The 22,829-nt window shown below is 42.0% G+C and overlaps 1 protein-coding gene across 1 annotated transcript in view; it reads right to left on the minus strand.

Annotated features, from left to right (window-relative positions):
- LOC139541154 (FAS-associated factor 1-like) overlaps positions 1-22,829 on the minus strand; it is an 82,742-nt gene that overhangs the window by 41,843 nt on the left and 18,070 nt on the right. The window contains exon 8 of the mRNA XM_071345457.1: positions 5,821-5,907. Coding sequence (XP_071201558.1) covers positions 5,821-5,907 — 87 coding nt within the window. The remainder of the gene's footprint in view (positions 1-5,820; positions 5,908-22,829) is intronic.

Below are 22,829 nucleotides of genomic sequence, written 5' to 3' on the forward strand. Positions count from 1 at the left end.
TCTTTTAAAGTAATTCAGCCAGAGAATAGAGTAACCACTAGTCCTCGTTTGGCACATGATTTGCTGGCTGATAAAAACAGAACATATCCAAATAGAGAGCCATCATTCTCATCTGAATCCACTGTTAAATTACTACTGGCGCAAGAAATAAGGTTGTATCTTGACCATTGTAAGTCAAATTTCCACTTGCTCAACAGTTGAGGAAAAACAGTATTCCCTGGACAAATAAAGCATGAGCAATATCCTGCTGTGGCCCATTGCTATTTCCCTGCTGTGCAGCACAGTGCCAGGGGAAGATGCAGGAAAGCCGTGCAGCAGAAGCAGCAGAGTCCGTAAAGTCATGCTACCATCTTCTTGTCATGGTCTTCCAATTTGGCCTCGTTAGTTCCGCTACACACACACAACAGATTGTGTTTGTCTCTCACAACTAACTTTAAGCAAATGTACTTTAAAAGAAAAAATATGATTAAAAAGAGGCAGGACTAGGCTGCCATGGCTGGGACAGCTGAGTGCAAGTGTTAATTAAAAGCATTAACACTTGCACTGAATAACACTGGAACACCTAGGAAGAACTGCCTGACATTGTTCATGTAACAAAAATACTCCCACACTAATTCTTTAGCGTAAGTATTATTGTATAATGGTACAATTCCTATTTTCTCATTAGCCAAGTTGATCTTATTAAATCAAATAGAATTGGATGGAAATATCCTTGACTGTAAATTGAGTCAGGTTGCCACACTGTTGGTTTGAAAGAGCATTTCTAAAAGTGCTCCATAGAAAGCCAAGTGCTGTTAAAAAATGATCGACACAGGGGTTTGAGAGGCTGACCCCTTGAGCAGGACAGAGACGAGGGCTTTGAGATGTGAAGGAATGTCTTGCTCTTTTCTCTTGCCTCTCCAATCGAGTGGCAATCAAACGTGAGTATCTTAATGGCGGTTGAGTGGACCCCCTTGACAATAAAAGGTTTCCTCCAAGGCCCTAATATGTGTATAAATAAAGTTGATCACTTCCCTTGTCAATGGGGGACATTGAGGGGAGGGACGACATGTGCTGAAAATCAGAAAAATAAAGTTGAGCGGTCATCCAAGCCAAGCTTTGACCCAGTGCCTTCCAATGATGCTGCGGGACAAGTGCAGCTTCCCGGCTCTGTGGCGGAACGCTGCGGGGCACAGGGGAGAGGTTAACCCCCCCACTGACCTTCTCCTCCATCCCAACACAAAGAACAAGCTCCTCTTTTTTGGATTCTTTTAATTAACACTTGCACTGAAGCTTCTAAGCATTGGGGAGCGATGCCAGGAAAGAATTCTCTTTCTGCCCCCCTTGCCGCCTCTCTCTTTCCCGCTCTCCCTCATTCTCTTTCTGTTTCTTTTTTGTCTGGGCAGTGTTTGGATTAGGTCTCTGGCTGTGAGTGTGAGATAATTATCACTGACAGCTGCACTGACAGTACCCAGAGCCCCAATACCACCTTGTTCAACAACTCTTTGATAAAGGGGGACAACAGAGCCTGAGAAAGAGAAAATAAAGACAGAAGAAAAGAAAGAAGCCCCACCCTAAACACCTGTTGGTCCTCCTTGCCTGTTTACAGTATGTCACTCCTGATTAAGATCAGGGGTCCTGCACCAAGTGTTTGAGGTTCACACAGGCAACTGTGATCACCGGCTTCTCCACAGAAAGTCATAGTGCTGAAGGAAAATGCATGCCTGTCTGCTGCTGAAATCAACAGCGGGGCGTTTTACTACTATGCTCACAGAGCAGGGGATCCAAGAAGTGCCCAAGCTAATGAGGAACATTCTGGAGATGGGGGGGGGGGGGGGGGAACTTATGCATTAAAGCCCTCAAAGTAGCAAATGCATTTGGTCAGAGGGAGATAGAGGCTGAGCCTACAGTCTCTCTTCCATGCAGCGCATGTCCTCCTCACTGAGTCTGGCCCCACTGAATGTTACCTGAAGACAGCAATCACACAGGGGGCTCTTTCTCGGCTTATCACTGAGCCCTGTCTCTACGGCAACCAGCAGGCCTCAATAAGCCTGCAAGGGGCTGTCAACCACAGAATCCATTAAAAGCCGGGAGGAGAGGAGCCGGGATCAGAGCCCTCAGAGTGACTGCATTAATACATTAGCAAACACCATGAAACACTGGATAAATGTCAGCAATTATGGCAGAAGAGAAAAAAGCAGTCTAATAAGGATGTCTCACTGTCTGTCAATCACTCCCACAGGTGTAGGATCGCTCTGTCAATCAGAATAGCCAGAATACTTGCCGCTTGGCTCGTTTCCTCAAAGGAGTAGACGAAAGTGGTGGTAATAAGAAAGTCTCACAACAGATCAATCATCTTTCACACCAAGGGAGTCAGTCAGTGGCCCATTACCTCAAGCAACAACTGTTACTCCACAATGTGCCTTTTGTTTTTCAACTCAGCTAACCCCAAACGTTTGACTGCACTGCCCCTCTTTATGAATATGTCCACAGAGAGGTCAGAAAAAACACTCAAAATTGTGAAATTATGATAGTTTGAAAAGTCATTTGAAAAAAAAACTAAATTACAGGAATTTCAGTCTGTTCAGGTGAGATGTTTTTGGCCCAGATCATCAAAATCTGATAGAATTATTCTGACCAATGGTCAGTCATCTTTTATTTCCATATGTATCCTCCAACTTTCAAGGAGTAAGCTCTAGAGCAGGGGTCTCCAACATCAGGTGTGCTAGATTAGGGTTGGAGTGAAAACCTACAGGACGGTAGCTCTCCAGGAACAGGTTTGGAGTGAAAACCTACAGGAGGGTAGCTCTCCAGGAACAGGGTTGGACTGAAAACCTACAGGAGGGTAGCTCTCCAGGAACAGGGTTGGACTGAAAACCTACAGGAGGGTAGCTCTCCAGGAACAGGGTGGGAGAGCCCTGCTCTAGATTCTAGACAATCCTATCCGCGATTCAGGGATGTTAATGTAAACACATGACGACACTGGAGGGTCTCCCGAGTGGCACAGCGTTCTAAGGCACTGCATCTCAGCGTCACAGACCCTGGTTCGATTCCAGGCTGTATCACAACCGGCCGTGAGTGGGAGCCTCATAGGGCGGAAGCATCACACAATTGGCCCAGAGTCGTCCGGGTTTGGACGGGGTAGGCCGTCATTGTAAAAAAGAAATTGTTAACTGACTGGCCTTGTTTAACCTTTATTTAACATTTCAAATGGCAAAAGGAGGCTCAGGGAAATTCATTAGAAAAAGTTATTATTTTCAATACACACACAGTGATGACAGTGATTTAAAAACAATTTCAAGACTGCATGGGGACTTTAAAGCGTCAGCTTCATCATAATCTAAGGCACCATGGATATAGGCTTACACTGCCAAATGAGCATTACCCTCTTGTTTCTGTGGCCAGGTTGCTTGCATTTCCCTTTATCACCTTTTATATTTCATCGTTTAAATTTTTAGTATCAAATTACCTCACTGAATCACATTGCCAACCAAAACAACAGGTGTTTCTTCCTGCTCCGATTTAAATTGGATGTCTAACACTTTGTAGAGCAATACACAATGAAGGCACGGAATCAGGGAGGTGAAGTACCAAAAGAAATAACTTGTTTCTCCACAGGTAAGCTCCTACAACATTTGACTTCTTGGACAAAAAAAAAACAACAACCTAACAATCTTTGAAGATTACGATTTCTGAGTGTAAAGCACAATTATAAAATAAGCAGTAGGTAAATAATCAATTAGCTCATGTTTAATTAGACAAATCTAAGCCTTGGATGTGAAAACTGTATTTTCAACCTCTGCAAGGCTTTAAATAAAAATGAGTCTGGGTAATTGGTTGCCAAAAGGCAGTGGATGTTGGAGTGGCTGGCAGAAGTGGTGCCCAGCTGAGCTTGTGAACTGATCTTTAACTCCAGAGATGCTCCAGCAGTGTACAAAACTGTGCACCACCAATATAAGGCCTGTTATCTAACAGTATGCATGTTTGTGTTGTTTATCTGTCTGAAAAAAATATATATATTTTTCCCATTCACTTGAACGTAGACAATCATTTCTGACATGGCTTAAATTGGGTATTTAATTATAAAACAGCCTGGTGACAATAAAACCTCTAAGTTTGAACAATATTGATCCCTAAATTGAACAACAAATGATTACACTGTAAAAAATAATTCTGACTTTCCCCCAACTAAATATTAAGTGAGTGCATTGAATGAAAAAAGGCTGAAAAATAATGAAAAACGGAGCTAAGTAGTCATCGATTATGACTCCTTGAAAATGTAATTTTAAACCCTAGCTGCCATGTTTATTGGTACAAATCCCCAGAGATGAGGCGGGGTTAATGAGATATGCAATGGAACAGCCAGGCTGGCATGCAAGGGCTTTCTCTGTAATGCTCAGAGACATTTCAATAAGGGTTTGGGCTGGAAAGGGCTAATATTGCAGTCAATGCTTTTAATATCTCCTCCCATGAAACATGGGAGCAGTGAGCCGCCTTAGCCAGGCTATGGCCAGGCACATGGCTATGACCTAAAGCCACTTTCTATTTATCCCCAAGCCACCTTAGAGCTTTGGTCGAGCCAAGACTCATTGACAAGCAGCCCACCTCATATTCCGGAATATTGTGGATTCCAAAGTACTATGGGTGAGAAGTGATAATGTAAACTTTACTGTGGTTTCAGGTTGGACTTGATCTCTTGGCTAGATTGCCTGTCTAAGGAAAGAGATGGATAACAATGAAATAGATCCATATCAGTGCTGTATAGGGTTTGTGGTTTGAGAGGCTGCTTTTGGCCACTGCGCTTTACATTAAGGCACACAAAGAGCAAACAATTTAGAACAAAAAAGAAATATAACCTTTTGTCTCAGCCTTTCAGGAAAATAAACCGTTGCAATGTACGTATTTGCTTTGACAAGAGAGCAACCAAGCGAGACATAAAAGCTCCACTTAAAAACAAAACAAAAGATGCAGCGATTGTTAATTCAATTTGCCAAAGTGAATATTTGAATGTAGATGTTAGATGGGAAAAGAGAGGGTTGCCATATGAACCACACAACATTTAGAGAACAGGTTCTCACCAGGTGACCACACCCTGTCCTACTACATCTAAAATAGAAATGTCATTGTAGATTTTAATCATGATCAGAGCAAGAAAACCCAGTTCAGGGTAGTAAAGAGGATGCCACAAAATAATGTAATAAGAGGTAATACTTTAAAACAACAGCAAAGATAAAAGTTGATGAGCCAACTGAATGTGTATGGAACAACCCAGTTGCACAATCATCCATAAAATTAGCATGGGAACATACAAGCTGTCAAAGAAAAGCAAGAGGGGGGGGGGGGGGGGGGGGTCGGAGTTCCTCAGGGCTCCGTGTGAGGACCGCGTCTGATCACTTTGACTAAATTTAGCTGAATGGCTGAACGGTGACCCCGGGCGGGAAAGGTCAGTGACACTCAATGATGTGAGCTTTAATGTCCACAGATAGAAGGACCCTGCAGACCCCTGCAGACTGTCCTGACATCTTAATTAGTTTCTACATCTTACTTTTAGACTGGACAGATGTTTCAGCACTGAAAACATTTACCAGTTTCTCTCAAACCGAGATTCACTACATATTGTAAAATAATAGGCTTTTGTCAAGCCTTCATGGAATAAACTTTAACCCGGGTCTTTAACCTTCTTAAATTAAAATATATTCAGTAAATGAAAACATGGGTAACATATTTTCCTAATTTATGTAAGACTGCTGGTGAACAGCAGCTATAAGGACCAAAGACAACATGGTAATGGAGTGGTGTTCCCAAGTCCAAGCCTGAGAGACATGTGTTTTTGTTCCTTACCGAATCGTCAGATGCCGCAGCAGGCCAGCCCTCCCATTGTTGGTGTCGCACTGGGATGTTTGTCAGGTCTGAAACATTCCTTTTCACCTGGAAAGAAAGACAATGGCAAATAATTATTAAATCTATCATTTCAGATTAAAACATGAATACTTTTAATGTAAATCCTGAAGAAAATAACTGCAAATATCAGTAAGTATCCTATACCGAACTATAACAATAAACACAACATGAGACAACATCATTGGTGTGTCGGCATAGCTTTGATTGTCTCCTGTGGAGGTGTGGAAAGGAACTGAGAGATAGCCACCCACACACTATAGCACCACAGGGAATAACAAAGATGGAGCCTCCCTCCATTGGACAGAGAAAAAGCCCTGTGTCATCTGCATTCCACAGATGCCTTGCTTAATGCACAGAACCAACAGAACCACACTCTCAAATTAACAGTATTTCTCTTCTCCCATTCATGACCGGTGTATCTGCACTTAACATTCCGTGCTTTTAAACAGTTAGCAGCGTCCCACGAGCACCATGCTCCGCCATCCCTGCCTTGTTGGTTTAAAGCCCAATGCCAGCCTGATGTGCGCAAGGCGAGGGTGATCAAAGCAGGTGTCGCCTGAGTGCTGGATTCTAGCGCATTACCCCTGCAGAATGCACTACCCTGCAGGGGTAGATACTGATGCTGAGCAAACTGGCCATTGTGGTGGAAAGCTCCCCGCAATGCCAAATCCCCCCTCCAACACTCAGAGGGAGAGATGTATCCTTGCCGAGACGTCGGTCTCGTGCCCATAGGTGGAGTGCTTTTTATGTTGAATAAAAGTCAACAATTCTGCAGATGAGTGTCTGTGTTAAGGTCTGTGTCACTTGGTAAGCAGCAGACCGGCCTGAAAATGCCTTGGTAAAAGTTTAGACATAATGCGTGGCTGACATGGGATCACGATATTCAAACCTCATTCTCTCCTCTCTGAAGCAGGACGCCAGTCCCAAACACACACATGCACAGTGCCTTTCTTTATGAAGTGGAGTGGGGTCAGGCCGGGTGGCCAGTGTTATTACAGAGTGTAATATCTGTGTTTGACCAGAGGGCTACAGGGATTTCTCCTCCGAGCGCTGACCGACAGGCAGGCATAAACACTAGCGCCCAGCTGTAATTAAGTGTCTCCAGTCAGAGGTTAAGGCAGCCTTAGAGAAACAACAAACTAATGCCCATAAAGGAGGTCCTGATGGCTGCAAGCTGGAAACAGCACCTTAACCAAACCTATTCTATCAGAGCAGCTGTACGTTTATTAGCTCAGATTTTACTAGACGCATTACAATCTCCTGCTTTAATGAAAGTTTTCCCTACCACAACGCATCCACATCCTCTAACACGTGCATAGTAGACAGAACAGGAAGGCGAGCCTCAAAACCAAAAAAAGTTGACAGAACTGCGAGAAAAAAGTTTCTAAAAGTAAGATACACAACATGACCAAAGGTATGTGGAAACCTACTCGTTGAACATCCCAAAGGTGTTCGATGGGTTGAAGTCTTGGCTGTGCAGGCCAGTCAAGTTCTTACACACCGATTTCGACAATTGGAACCGACCTCACTAATGCTCGTGGCTGAATGGAAGCAAGTCCCCACAGCAATGTTCCAACATCTAGTGGAAAGCCTTCACAGATGAATGGAGGCTGTTATAGCAGCAAAGGGTGTACCAACTCCATATTTATGCCCATGATATTTAAATGAGATGTTAGATGAGCAGGTGTCCACATACTTTTGGCCATGTAGTGTATACACATCAGTCGATAAAAAAGTGCCATAAAATGAATTTATTGAAACCGTAATATCAACTGGTTAAATAAGATGGTGCAACGCAATCTTCAAAAAGGCAGTAACCTCAGCAGTGGCGCTTGCTTGTAGAAACCTATGGATGTGCAATGGCATAACAAAATAAGGCTAATTTAGCAGACAAGACACCCATATTTCCTGAGCCCTCATCACAGTCAAGACAATTATTTTATAGTAAAAAAAAAATTATGAAAAAAGAAAAGTTGATGCACATTTCAAATCTGGACCAGTTAAACTCTAAAAGAATGATCATTTGAAACGGGGTGATATACAGATGTTCAATTTAGAAAATTCTGCCTGTTTGACAGTTTCTTTGGACTATGCTTAATAAATCTGATGAAAATATGCTCTGTCTTTATCAAACCAATGTCTTTGGCGAATTTTCAGTGTGGAACCGGTCTATGTTTTAGGGGGTTAAAGCCTAGGATAACCAATTCTAAATGGCACTAGCAGTTAGCAAAGTAGCCGCAGCGGAAAATGGACAGGACTCAATTATTCCAAAACTGCAACTCGTTGTTGGAACACATTTTCCTACTTCAACCAACCAGTCCATTTGTGTTTTAAAACTGTCATTTGTCAAGAAATGTAGCTTGTGTGTACCATTAGTTATGTGTTTTGATAGGCATTTCTGTAGGCCTAACTGGAGCTTGTGGGCGCACTCCGCACATGTGTGTGTAGGGAGCAGTTGGAAGGCAATTGAGTGAATGAGACACTGAGGGGGAAAAGTAATTTAGGGAGAAGAACTGTGTGATCCGCAAATGCACATGTACAAATGGAACACTAGAGTCAAAGCAAATTAACTAGGTCTTCAAGACAAAATTTCAATTGCCTGTTCGGGCAGCCACAACGCACATCCACCAAAAATGTTAACAGTATTTCTGGTTAAAGATGGAAATTTGACGTCCGTTCAAGAACTCATGCTCATCCCTAATTTGGAAAGAACTGAATGAGCAATTAGGCTAATTATGTTTGCTTATAACAACCATCTTGACCAATTGCCTCTGAAGTTACCCTAAAATCAATATCAATATAAGACCAGGATTCCTTTTTTAATCAATATCTGGCTAAATAGAACCAGCATTAACTATTCATGATGATTTTATGCAATCTATGTACTACAGCCTTTTGCTAGGCATTCCAATTACAAATCTCATTAAAACTCCAATCGCCCAGCTCAGCTTTCACCAAAGCAACCTACCATTACCACTGCTGACCAAAGCAATATTACAATTCACTTTTCAAAAAAGCCCATCACATTACTAGTAAGGCCAGTTAGACACATACTCTGATAACAGTGCTGTCTAATGCTGCCCCCTGTCTGCCAGAGAACTGTATTTACTTTGAGAAGAGCTTGATTAGGGTCTCACTTCACCAGATACATTACATAAAAATCACACAACTTGTACAATTTCTTAACATGTAGCCCAATCCCCTTTATGTAGAATGTTTAGAATGGTACATGTTAAGAAACGGTACAAGTTCTCAGATTATTATATTATAAATAAATATCTGGGCATATGGATTGATGAAGTTATTTTAAAAAGCATATGGATAAATGAGTTAAGTTGAGAATAAAAATGGGCTTCTTTAGAAATAGCCTCTCCATGAACAGGAGAAAACAGATCATTCAGTCAACTTTCCTGCCAGTGCTAGGCTACAGTGACACCATTTATATGAATGCAGCTGCCACTACACTGAAACCATTAGATGCAGTTTACCACAGCACATGTCCCTTTATTACAGGGGACAGGTTGAGTACACATCATTGCATCCTATATCAGAAAGCATGCTGGCCCTCTCTTAAGTCTCGTAGATTGATACACTGCTCTCTTTGTTTATAAAGCCCTTTTACAAACTTCCGCCGTACCTTAGTTCATTGTTAAATTCCAGATACACGAGTCACCAAACCAGATCACATGGATAGCCAACTATAAATATACTGAACAAAAATATTAAAACCCAACATGTGACAATTTCAAAGATTTTACTGAGTTACAGTTCATATAAGGCAATCAGTCAGTTGAAATAAATTCATTATGCCCTAATCATGACTGGGAATACAGATATGCATCTGTTGGTCACAGATACCTTAAAACAAAAAGTGCGTGGATCAGAAAACGAGTCAGTATCTAGTGTGACCATTTGCCTCATGCTGCACGACACATCTCCTCCGCATAGAGTTGATCAGGCTGTTGATTGTGACCTGTGGAATGTTGTCGCATTCCTCTTCAATGGCTGTGCGAAGTTGCTGGATATTGGTGGGAACTGGAACACGCTGTTGTACACAGAGATCCAGAGCATCACAAACATGCTCAATGGGTGACATGTCTGGTGAGTACGCAGGCCATGGAAGAACTGGGGCATTTTCAGCTACCAGGAATTGTGTACAGATCCTTCCAACATGGGGTTATCATGCTGAAACATGGGGTGAATGGCACAAGGGGCCTCAAGACCTCGTCACGGTACCTCTGTGCATTCAAATTGTCATCGATGAAATTCAATTGTGTTTGTTGTCCGTAGCTTATGCCTGCCCATACCATAACCCCAGCATGGGGCACTGTTCACAATGTTGACATGAGCAAACCGCTCGCACACACAACGCCATACATGTGGTCTGCGGTTGTGAAGCCAGTTGGACTTACTGACAAATTTTCTAAAACGATGTTTGAGGCAGCTTATGGAAGAGAAATTAACATTAATTATCTGGAAACACCTCTAGTGGACATTCCTGCATTCAGCATGCCAATTGCACACTTCATCAAAACTTAGTAGGCCTAGGGTAAACTAGGCGTACTTTGGTTACACAAAACAAAATGGACAATGTTGTCATAACCTAGAGCATTACATACAGACATTAAACATTTTCTATTGCTTGATCATTAGCCAGCTTTTGACATTCTTTTAAAATTAAGTTATGGTCGGCATGGCTTGGAGTTGCTGTGGTAGTTTGTTGCGTGAAACAGTACCCATATATAAAAATGTCTTCTTACCAGATACAACAATTAAACAATAAAAAAAAAAAGGCAATAGTCTTTGGCTTTAGTGTTGTATTGGTGGACATATCTAATAAGTAAAATAATTTGAAAGGTACCTTGGTCTGGTCCAAAATTACATGGCCCAGACAAAGTTGAATTAATATTATAATACTCACCAGCTTGTTTTGTAGCTGGTCTGTAGCTTATTCTTTAAAGGTTTAGGTATGTGTACGCATAATCAAAGTGTCACTGAACTAGCGCACCTGCCAGAGTCTTTAGTTTGTCACTATCAAGATATTTTCAGGTCTGAGCTAAGAATTAAATGCTTTGGTTTATCTTTGTTAACACCTTTAGGGGCATAGTGTCACCAGTCAGGTACTTATCCAATTCACACCCAAGGTCGCTGACTGAAGTTTTTGGTGTAACCACCGAGTTGCCCACTTTGGCACTAAAATCAGGGGATCATGCAAGCTTTACTCTGGAACCAAATAAGATGGATTCTGTTTTTCCAAGATGCAGAGAAAGTTTGTTATCTGAAAGCCATTTACTGATATTGGATAACTCTGCACTAAGGAGCTCTTTGACCGAGGCTTTGTTCTTATGGGACACCAGTAGAGTAGTTACCCGCATAAAAAAAACTAATTACGAGAGCAGGCTGATTTTATCGTTAAATGTACAGTAGGAAGAGAAGTGGACCAAGGATGCTCCTCTGCGGGACTCCACAGCTGATCCCTTTCGCACTAGAATGTTTTCCATTAACATCCACCATTTGGTCCTGCGGTTAAAACCAAGGGCTTTCATTTTGTAGCACATGATACTATGGTCAACCGTGTCAAACGCCTTGTGCAAATCCACATTCCACAGAAATTCCCCCTTTCTAGAGGTCCCGTTGATCTCTATGGAATTAGGTACATCTGCATTCAGTTATTTTTTTGCACCCGTGGATAGAATGATCTGCAGAGCTCTCTGCACCTTGATGCTCTGGAGTCGGGTAGTTGTTAATGGAGGACCTCCTTGTTGAGGAATGGGATTGCTTTTCTTAAATTGCTTGCATTGCATTTGTAAATGTGAATTTTGTATACATGCATGGCTCCCTATGCAAAATATGCCTTGGTCTCAATGGGATTTCCCTGTTGAAATGTAAATGTTTAAGTAATAACAAAAAGGGCTGTGACTACAAAGGTAATAGCAGTTTGAGACGCAGACAATGAAAAAAATAGTTTGTGACAAATGCTTTGAGTCGGTGTCATTTTACGCAAGGACATAGATAGAAAATGAATTATCCACTGTAATAACACATTTTAATAACTTAACAGAATTTAACACACACAGAAAGCCCTTCCCTGCTGTTAAGGCTGAGACCAGCATGTACTCGATATCACAGTGCTTGGGCAACATACACAGAAACATTAATGATCAAATCATTCGAAATGCCAAGTACTAGTAATCCTTGGCTGGAGCAAAATCAAAGAGAAGAAAAGGTTGCCGTTAAACAGTCACAAGCTCTCCAGCACCAGATGCCTTTCATTCAGTCTCTCTCCCCCCTTTCTTTTCTCTGTTCCTCTCCCCAGCTGCAGAGGAGAAACGGCAAGGGGTGGAGAAATCCCCCGGACAACTCTTCTGATCACGGACACTCCAGACCCATCGGCCATCACTATTCTACCCGCCACTTTCCTGGCAAACATTTGCGCTCCAGCTTAGCGTACCCCCACATTTTGGCTGTGAATGCCAATCAGAGCCCCCGAGGCCGAACTGTGGCGAGCGAGGAGAGCAGGGAGCCGTTCCCTGGGAGCCACAAGGCAAAGCCAGAGCTTTTGGCAAAGACAAACAAGAGGACAGGACTCTCTCCCCATTGATATGCATAAGCAGAGACCATCGGCTGGTCTTCAACTAAGACAAAAGAGGATGAGAAAGATGGTTTGCAGTGGGCTCCCTATGTGGCGGTGTTGGGGACAGAATGGACGAAATGCGGCTGGCTGCATCTTTGAATATGGTGTTGCTTCTTTGTTGCGTTCTTATTTGATCATTCAGATCTCCATGACCACAATACAATCCCTTACAACTTTTACTTGGCAAGTCAATTAATAGACAGCCAACTGCATATTTCCCCACAATACTTATTCTAAGAATTCATTGAGTTTTATGAAGTATTCCAAAACCCTTTGATGTTCTTTAGGCCTGGCACTTGACGATACAAATAGCAGTTTTCCACCTTTTAGTTTATGAAACATCACCTGCATCTTTCATTATGTTCTACACGTTTTGGTGCAAAAAATAAAATACTAAATAAAACTGTCAATGACCAAACAGTAAATATGTGCCCAACACGCAGTGTTCCACAGATCGATTAACGGTGGTAAAGGTGCTGGGCCTCATATTCTCTTTTGGGGGAACAGAATGCCTAAAGACAAGCATGTGGGAGGACATGGAGGACTGTTTGATTCTGCTTTGTCCCCTCTCCTGCTCCCCCAACAAGCTACTAGCCCTCTTCATCGTTTCTTTTCCCCTTCTTCACAACAGGGACCCCTCCCCGGTGTTTGTAATCCCAGCAGAAACACTTAAGGTTCACAGTGGGTGCTCATCAAAACCATCTGCCTGAGGAAGGGGAGAGGACACCCTCACTCCGCTGCTGCTGTATTAATCTCTTCAATTAGCACCATTACAAACCCGTAAAGTAGACTGATTACAGTAATGGTCACCAGCGCCATGCAGTCAGCAACACCAAGAGCAGGGGACGCTGGGGCCCAGGAAACCAATCTAACCGATGCACCAGCAATACGGTCTGTCTGCAGTCTGACTAATTATGAGAGACAATAACCACTGGCACTTTGGCGTCGCTCGAGTCACCAGTAGTGGAAATGCTGCTTTTGACATGAACAGAATGAAAACAACTTTCCCACAAAGATGATACATTTGTACTTGAATATCATCTTGCTTTTATCAATCAGAATGTTTTGCGCCTTGGGACTGTCAGAGGTCATTGCCGACTCTACATTCTTACTTGGTCCCAACAAACTTGATTCAAACTTCAAATGGAGGCTACTCCCCGAGTGCGTTACGTACCCCAGTATCGCTCACATTGAAGAGAGGTATTTCAGCGACACTGTCAGTCCATGGGGAGCTTATTACACTTAACGTGGACCAGACTACCTGCTGTGAATAATTAATGGAGCCATTTCAGATTGCTCTGCATATGCTATTAAAACAAGAGAAAGAGGATGAGGTGTTTCCTTATAATAGAACACTTTGTTTTAGTCCTCTGAGCTAACTAAGTGGAAACACTAGAGGCTAAAGCTGCAACGGATGAAAAGAGAGCAACTGCAGTGTTTCCCCTAGAATTTTTTCTGCAGTGGCGGTAAAGTTAGTGGGGGGGGGGGGCTAGTGGGCGTGGGCAATGGTGGCCATCCTATTTGTATTTATTAAGGATCGCGTGGGCAATGGTGGCCATCCTATTTGTATTTATTAAGGACTCTTCCTGGGGTACAGCAACATTGAGACAGTTATAATGTTATATAAAATATTACATAACACTTTTCGCAACACATTAAGTGCCCCCCTCGGGGGCACTAGAGAGCAAGCTATGGAAAAGACGTGTTTTGTTAGAGCTCCGCTCAATTTTAAAATAATTCATATTTAATATTAATTTCTCACCACCTATAATATCAAACATTATCTGTCAATACGATAAATGGGAAAATGCACCAAAAAAAGGGGGTCCTAAACAAGAATTTGGATGAGACAGACAACGAACCGATTTCAATATCACCGTCCAACGAGGAGTTAGCTGAAGATGCTAGCTCCCAATATAACCTACTCCAAGTGACCTACTGGCTGCTATAAACTCACTAAGCAAGAAGGTGGACACAAGGTTGGCTGATATCTCAAAGCGTATTGGGACTTTGACTGAAACTGTGAAGGCAACCAATGGCAGGGTGCATGAGGTCGAGCAGACAGTTAATCACGAGGCCAGGCTACAGGACATAGAGAAGAAAGAAAAATCACAAAACCATGAAAGCCCGACTGGAAATGCTCGAGTCGCATTCAAGACACCAGAACATCCGAATATTTGGGACCCAGGAGGACACTGAGAAAGGGAATTCCTTTGAATTTGTTTCAGAGCCGATACCAGCATTGCTAGAGTGAACACTTCAAAACACCCATCCCGATCGACCGCGCACACAGATCCCAGGCAACGAAGCCAGCACCACCAAGGACATTCATTGCACGACTGCACTATCTCCAGACCAGGGATCTCATCCTTAAACTGGCTAGTCAAAAGTTCCCCCTTAACTACAAAGGAGCCAGGGTGTCTTTCTACCCAGATCTTACTAAGGAGGTGAGGAACCAACAGAAAGAGTATGATGAGTTGCGCAAGAAATGCAGGGCGGCCAACATGCGATATGGATTCCTCTTCCCAGCCTGGTTTGAGGTGACAGTCGAGGGATCAACACCTACGTTTGACAACCCAAGAGAGGCTGACCTGTTCTTGTCACGCAAGCTCCCTGGCTGAGGAATGTGTTTGAATTTCCTACCGATGTCTTTTTGATCAAAAGATCAGAGATTGGGACTTATGATGGGTGATATGTTATTGCTTATATAGCATTGTTTAGCCTATCATGTTTTAGTCCCAATGTGAGAGTTATGTGTTATCTAATATTCGTTTTATATGCAGAGCCTATAGATGCCAAGTTAGGGTGCCTAGACATAAAGCCTGAACTAAGGTTTGTGTGTTAGTCAAGGAGTGCTTCGTTTGGAGAAGTCACTCAGTAAGAGGACGTGGTCTGTGTTTCATGTTTACTTTTAGTACAGGTGGCATGACAAGTTCCCACACAGTGGGATGTTTTTCGTTTTGGTTTTGTATGACAGCAACAATTTGCTCTAAAATAAGAAATGCCAAAGTGACCAGGCACAGAGTAGACCTGGTGGATTAAAGATAGTCAGTTGGAACTGTAATGGCTTAGGTCATGTCGTGAATAGAGCTAATGTTGTTCTCATCTTAAAAATCACTGGGCGCTGACATAGTGCTTCTTCAAGAAACTCAATAAAACGCTCGGCTCAGGCCAAAACGGAGTCGGCTGGATCGGTCAGATATACCAGTCTAATTTTGATGCAAAAGCTAGAGGGGTAGCAATCCTGATAAGGAAAAACATTCTTTTTATTTACTCATCCTCGATTTCAGATCCTAAATGGTCAGTATATTATTGTGGCTGGTACACTGAATTCAATACCAATAACCTTGGTCAATTTATATGGACCTACCGTCGATGATCCATTATTTTTTCAAACGAAATTTAAGGCCATACCAAATATCTCAAATACAAGTGTTATTGTTGGAGGTGACTTTATCTAAAAGAGGATCTAATGTACAGTTAAAACAGCTATCAAGGCCACTTCAACAATCAAACGCCAGTGTCAGTCTAAATACATTGATGACAACCCGTAACATAGTCGATATTTAGAGACTAATGTCTATCTATTGGGTGGGTCATTCTTTGTCAGTTCATGTCATATTCCATAATTTACTATTTTTTGTTGTACTCCAAACTAAATTTCAGCAGCTGCGTCGGTTACCCATCATCCGATTGTAATTACGGACCACTCTCTGTTGTCCATGGTGCTGAAACTCGACAATGTGTCTACGACCGTGGCGCTTAGACGCATACTTGTTGAAAGATGATACTTTGTCAGTGTTTGAAGGAGCAGATAGCTCCGAGGGGGAATAAAGCTAACGACACGGGGGATGTTGACTACTCCACCCTTTGGGAATCTCTCAATGCTGTGATTAGAGGTTACATTATTTCATATACATCAGAGAGGAAGAAACGCGCCAATACTAGGCTGAAAGAAATTGAAAGAGAGTTAAGGGAACAGGAGGTTTTATTATGAATTCCTCGAATGCAGTCCTTGAGAAGATCAAAGTTTAAATATGAATACAGTACCATCCTTCCGAAGCAGGTGGGCTCTTTACTTGCTAGAACGCAACAAAATTATTTTGAACTGGGTGATAAACCACATCGATTATTAGCATGACAGCTAAGGCATGTACAGGCATCTAGAGCTATTCATAAAATAAAAGAGACAATGGTAAAATAGTAACAGACCCGCAGGATATTAATAAATGTTTTGTGCAGTTTTACTCAGAGCTATATCAATCGAAATGCGATGCTACTGATCTACAAACTATGGAACGCTTTGTCACTGAATGTGAACTTCCTAAACTAGACAGGGGGGCAGCTGCTGCACTTGATGCCAGGATAACTTTAGAGGCGATTAACACAGCAATAGCACAATTTCCAAACAGCAAGGCACTTGGGCCCGATGGATATGTAATAGAATTCTCTAAATAGTATTGCGCCAGTCTAGCTCCACTTATGTTGCGAATGTTTAAACAATCCAAAGAAAATGCCAAACTCCCACAAACACTGTATGAGGCTACTATAGCACTGATCTTGAAAAAAGATAGATTCCACGGAGATGTCTTCTTATCGCCCCGTGTTGTTGCTCCCCATAGAAAATAAGGTGTTGACAAAGATATTGGCAAACCGATAGAATTTTTTTTGTTTGACATCATACACCCTGACCAGACAGGTTTTATCCCAGGTCGACATATATACTACAATTTGAGATGCCTTTTCAACGTAATGTATCATGATCATAAAGTTGAGGCAGTGGTAATTGCTCGACACAGAGAAGGCGTTTGATCAGATTGAGCGGAAGTATATGTCGGTTCTGGAGCATTTCGGGTTTGGAAAGGAATGTATTAATTGGATAAGAATTATTTATGCACACCCAATAGCATCCGTGGTAACCAATCAAGAGATGTTGCAGTCATTCCACCTGTTCAAAGGCTGCCGACAGGGGTGCCCTATTTCACCTGCTCTCTTCGCTTTAGCCATGGAACCCCTTGCTACTCTCATTTGTGTATGTGCCGATATAGCTCCCGTTAAAATAAGACACGCAGAACAAAATTTCCCTCAATGCAGACTGTTCATTTGTTTTTATCCAAGCCTGAAACTATTCCCCCCTTACTTAACTTGATGAATTCATTTGGCTCCTTCTCTGGCTACAAGATACACTGGCAAAAAAGCAAATTGATGCCAATATCACCGCCTGTGGTTGTGCCATTTCTACAAACTACCCCATTTAGAACAGTGATGGACAAGTTCACAAGCCTTGGCATCAGTGACAAAACTTAAATCAGCTATTGAAAACGAATTGGGATATGAAAATTGATCAGCTTTAACAAAATACAGATTTTTGGAGAACTCGGCCTTTCTCCTTGGTTGGTTGTATAAACACTCCAAATGGTTGTCCTACCCAGGTTTCTTTACTTCTTCCAATATCTACCCAATTTCATACCACAAAGCTATTTTAAGAAACTGGATTCAATAATAATTCCATTCTTATGGGATAACAAGGCAGCCAGAATTTCAAAGAAGCATTTAAGAAAGTACAGGGGGGGTTTTGGCCTTCCTCACTTTAAACTGTATTATTGGGCTGCTAATCTGAACATTGTGTCTTTCTGGAGGGAAAGTTTACCTGGGATCTGACAGAATGATATGCCTTCATGACTTTTGATTGAGCAGACCTCCGGTCAACGTTCCTCACTCCCTGCACTTGTTAACAGCCCAGCATATGTGAAAAAGGCCACTTATGACTAACCCAGTCATTTGTCACACTAAGGATCTGGAAACAGATTCTGTATTTTCTTAACATACCCACTGTATACATTGACAGCCCGATTTGCCTGAATCATGCATTGGATAATATGGTGTTATCACAGTGGAGAGAGAAGGGGCTCACAACAATCGGTAACTTATACATTGGTCATTTAGCTACATTTCAACAATCACAGGGTAAGTTTAACATGCCAACAACACTATCAGATACCTCCAAATCAGGAATTTCTTAAGGACACATCCCACAGTATGGCATTAAGCCAAAGAATCCTACATTAGATATCCTTGTCAAACCCCATTCAAAAGGGTCAGTCTCTAGACTTTATAATTTGCTACAGGCCCACATAGAGGTACAGTTGAAGTCATAAGTTTACATACACCTTAGCCAAAAACATTTAAATTCAGTTTCACAATTCCTGACATTTAATCCTCGTAAAAATTAACCTTCTTGCCACAGCTCGCATTGATGTGCCATCCTGGATGAGCTGCACTACCTGAGCCACTTGTGTGGGTTGTAGACTCAGTCTCATGCTACCACTAGAGTGAAAGCACCGCCAGCATTCAAAAGTGACCAAATCAGCCAGGAAGCATAGGAACTGAGAAGTGGTCTGTGGTCACCACCTGCAGAACCACTCCTTTATTGGGGGTGTCTTGCTAATTGCCTATTAATTTCCACCTGTTGTCTATTCCATTTGCACAACAGCATGTGAAATTTATTGTCAATCAGTGTTGCTTCCTAAGTGGACAGTTTGATTTCACAGAAGTGTGATTGACTTGGAGTTACATTGTGTTGTTTAAGTGTTTTGAGCAGTGTATATATATATATACATAAATAAATACATATTATTTTAAATCGGCCGATTAATCGGTATCGGCTTTTTTTGTCCTCCAATAAATCGGTATCGGCGTTAAAATCATAAATCGGTCGACCTCTACTACATACACTATTAAAAAGGGCTTGGGAGCAGGAACATGGTTCAGAAATCTCCAATGAGAACTGGGTAGAAGCTCTCAGGAATATAAAACACAGTTCTGTGAATGCCAGGCACAACCTTGTTCAGTTTAAGGTGATACACAGGTTACATTACTCAAATGTGAAACTGCATAAAATATTCCCAGACACCTCACCACTGTGTGAGAGGAGCAAGCAGGATGAGGGGACTTTGACCCACTTATTTTGGACATCCTAAGTTACATGTTTACTGGGCTCTCATTTCTGAGTACTTATCTAAAGCCTTTGATAGAGTTACAGCCCCAGACCGATTGATCGCTCTGTTTGGTACAGTTGATGGGAATAACAAGGAAGGGAAGGCTGTCTATCTTTGTACTATATTAGCCAAAAGGCTCATAATGCAATTTTGGAAATTGGAGACTGTACCTACCTTTGAAATGTGGTTACTGGATTTAGGTAATGTAATGCATATGGAAAAGATTCAATACCATACCTCCAATAGAAGTCTGTTATACAAAATATGGCAGCCTATACAGGATAAATGGTCTAGTCCAGCTTCATAACTGGGTTGATGAGCTGCTGCTACCCTGTGCTGTACTCCACTCAATATTTAAATGTGGCTTAACTACACTGCTTGTAATGACTATGCTATCGTCTAATAATATATAACACCTAATATGATTATTTTTGTATGCTTGAGTTAAGTTTTGGCCTCTAAATTTGCCATCCCATGCAACAGTACAATGAAAGTCAATGTTAGTATCGGCCTTTTTTAAATGTATTATTTTTGTATGGGAAAATAAAATAAGAATTTAAAGTACGCGCCCTCAGGCCACTGCTCTACTAGCCAATACAGTGCATTAGGAAAGTATTCACACCCCTTGACTTTTTACACATTAAGTTACAGCCTTATTCTAAAATTGATAAAATTGTTATTTTCCCCTCCCAATATCCACACAATAGCCCATAACAACAAAGCAAAAACAGGTTTAGAACGGCTGAAATACTGAATAGTGAAATAGCACATTTACATAAGTGTTCAGACCCTTTACTCAGTACTTTGTTGAACCTCCATTGGCAGCGATTACAGCCTTGAGTCTTCTTGAGTATGACGCTACAAGCTTGGCACACCTGTATTTTGGGAGTTTCTTTCATTCTTCTCTGCAGATCCTCTCAAGCTCTGTCAGCTTGGATGGGGAGCCTCGCTGCAAAGCTATTTTCAGGTCTCTTCAGAGATGTTCGATCAGGTTCAAGTCCGAGCTTTGGCTGGGCCACTCAAGGACATTCAGGGACTCGAAGCCACTCCCACTCCCACTCTTGCTGAAAAACATTCCCACAGCATGATGCTGCCACCACCATGCTTCACTGTAGGGATGGTGCTTGGTTTCCTCCAGACGTGACGCTTGGCATTCAGGACTAAGAGTTCAATCTTGGTTTCATCAGACCAGCGAATCTTGTTTCTCATGGTCTGACAGTCCTTTAGGTGCCTTTTGGCAAACTCCAAGCAGGCTGTCATGTGCCTTTTACTGAGGAGTGGCTTCCGTCTGGCCACTACAATAAAGGCCTGTTTGGTGGAGTGCTGCAGAGATGGTTGCCCTTCTGGGAGGTTCTCCCATCTCCACAGAGGAACTCTGGAGCTCTGTCAAGTGACCATTGGGTTCTTGGTCACCTCCCTGACCTACTTCGATTGCTCAGTTTGGCAGTGGAGGACAGCTCAAGGAAGAGTCTTGGTGGATCCAAACTTCTTCCATTCAAGAATAATGGAGGTCACTGTGTTCTTGGGTACCTTCAATGCTGCAGAAATGTTTTGGTACCCTTCCCCCAGATCTGAGACTCGACACAATCTGGTCTCGGAGCTCTACACACAATTCCGTCAACCTCATGGCTTGGTTTTGCTCGGACATGCACTGTCAACAGTGGGACCATATATAGACAGGTGTGTGCCTTTCCAAATCATGTCCAATCAATTGAATTTACCACAGGTGGACTCCAATTAAGTTGTAGAAACGTCAAGGATCATCAATGGAAACGGGATACACCTGAGTTCAATTTCGAGTCTCATAGCAAAGGGTGTGAATTCTTAAGTAAATTTGCTAAAATGTCTAAAAACCTGTTATCGCTTTGTCATTATGGGGTATTGTGTGTAGATTAATGAGGGAAACAATTATCTAATCAATTTAAAAAATAAGACTAATATAAAATGTGGAAAAGGGGAAGGGGTCTGAATACTTTACGAATGCACTTATCTACAATACAAAATCCATGTTTATGTGTGGGTAGAGTGTGTGTCTTACGTGTGTGTCTGTGCGCGTGTCTCTTCACAGTACCTGCTGTTCCATAAGGTGTATTTTTATCAGATTCTACTGCTTGCATCAGTTACCTGACGTGGAATAGAGTTCCATGTTGCCATGACTCTACGTAGTACTGCGCGCCTCCAATCGTCTGTTCTGGACTTGGGGATAGTAAAGAGACCTATGATGGGATGTCTTGTGGGATATGCATGGGTGTCAGAGCTGTGTGCTAGTAGTTTAAAAAGATAGCTCGGTGCATTCAGCCTGTCAACACTTCTTACAAAAACAAGTAGTGATGAAGTCAATCTCTCCTATACTTTGAGCCATGAGAGATTTACATGCATATTATTAATATTAGCTCTTCGTGAACATTTAAGGGCCAGCCGTGCTGCCCTGTTCTGAGCCAATAGTAATTTGAGGTCCCTCTTTGTGGCACCTGACCACACGACTGAACAGTAGAACAGGTGCGACAAAACTAGGGCCTGCAGGACCTGCCTAGTTGATAGTGTTAAGGCAGAGTAACAATGTATTAAATGGACAGATTTCTCCACATCTTAGCTACTGTTGTATCAACATGATTTGACCACGACAGTTTACAATCCAGGTTTCCTCCAAGCAGTTTAGTCACCTCAACTTGTTCAATTTCCACATTAATTATTACAAGATTTAGGCTTTAGTGAGTGTTTTGATCCAAATACTTCCAAATATTTCAAAAACGAAAAGCAATGTAACTTATTCCTTGCCACCCATTCTGAAACTAACTGCAGCTCTTTGTTAAGTGTTGCAGTCATTTCAGTCACTGTAGTTGCTGACGTGTATAGTGTTGAGTCAACCGCATACATAGACACTGGCATGTCATTAGTAAAGATTACTTTTCTCAAAGGGCCTAGACAACTGCCCTGGGGAATTCCTGATTCTACCTGGATTATATTTTAATGGAAGCGCCTCAAACAGCACCCTCTCTGTTCTGTTAGACAAGTAACTCTTTATCCACAATATAGCAGGGGATGTAAAGCCATAACACATACATTTTACAGCAGCAGATTATGATCGATAATGTCAAAAGCAGCACTTAAGTCTAACAAGTTTAACACACACACACACACACACACCTTCTAGTAGGCTTAGATTGAAGATAGGTCAAATAGGAGTTGCAATATCATCCGCCATTATGCTCAGTAATTTTCCATCCAAGTTGTCAGACCCCAGTGTCTTGTCATTGTTGATAGACAACAATCATTTTTTCACCTCTTCCACAATCACTTTACGGAATTTAAAATAA

The sequence above is a fragment of the Salvelinus alpinus genome, chromosome 16, assembly GCF_045679555.1.
Source record: "Salvelinus alpinus chromosome 16, SLU_Salpinus.1, whole genome shotgun sequence".
Classification (NCBI taxonomy): Eukaryota; Metazoa; Chordata; class Actinopteri; order Salmoniformes; family Salmonidae; genus Salvelinus; species Salvelinus alpinus.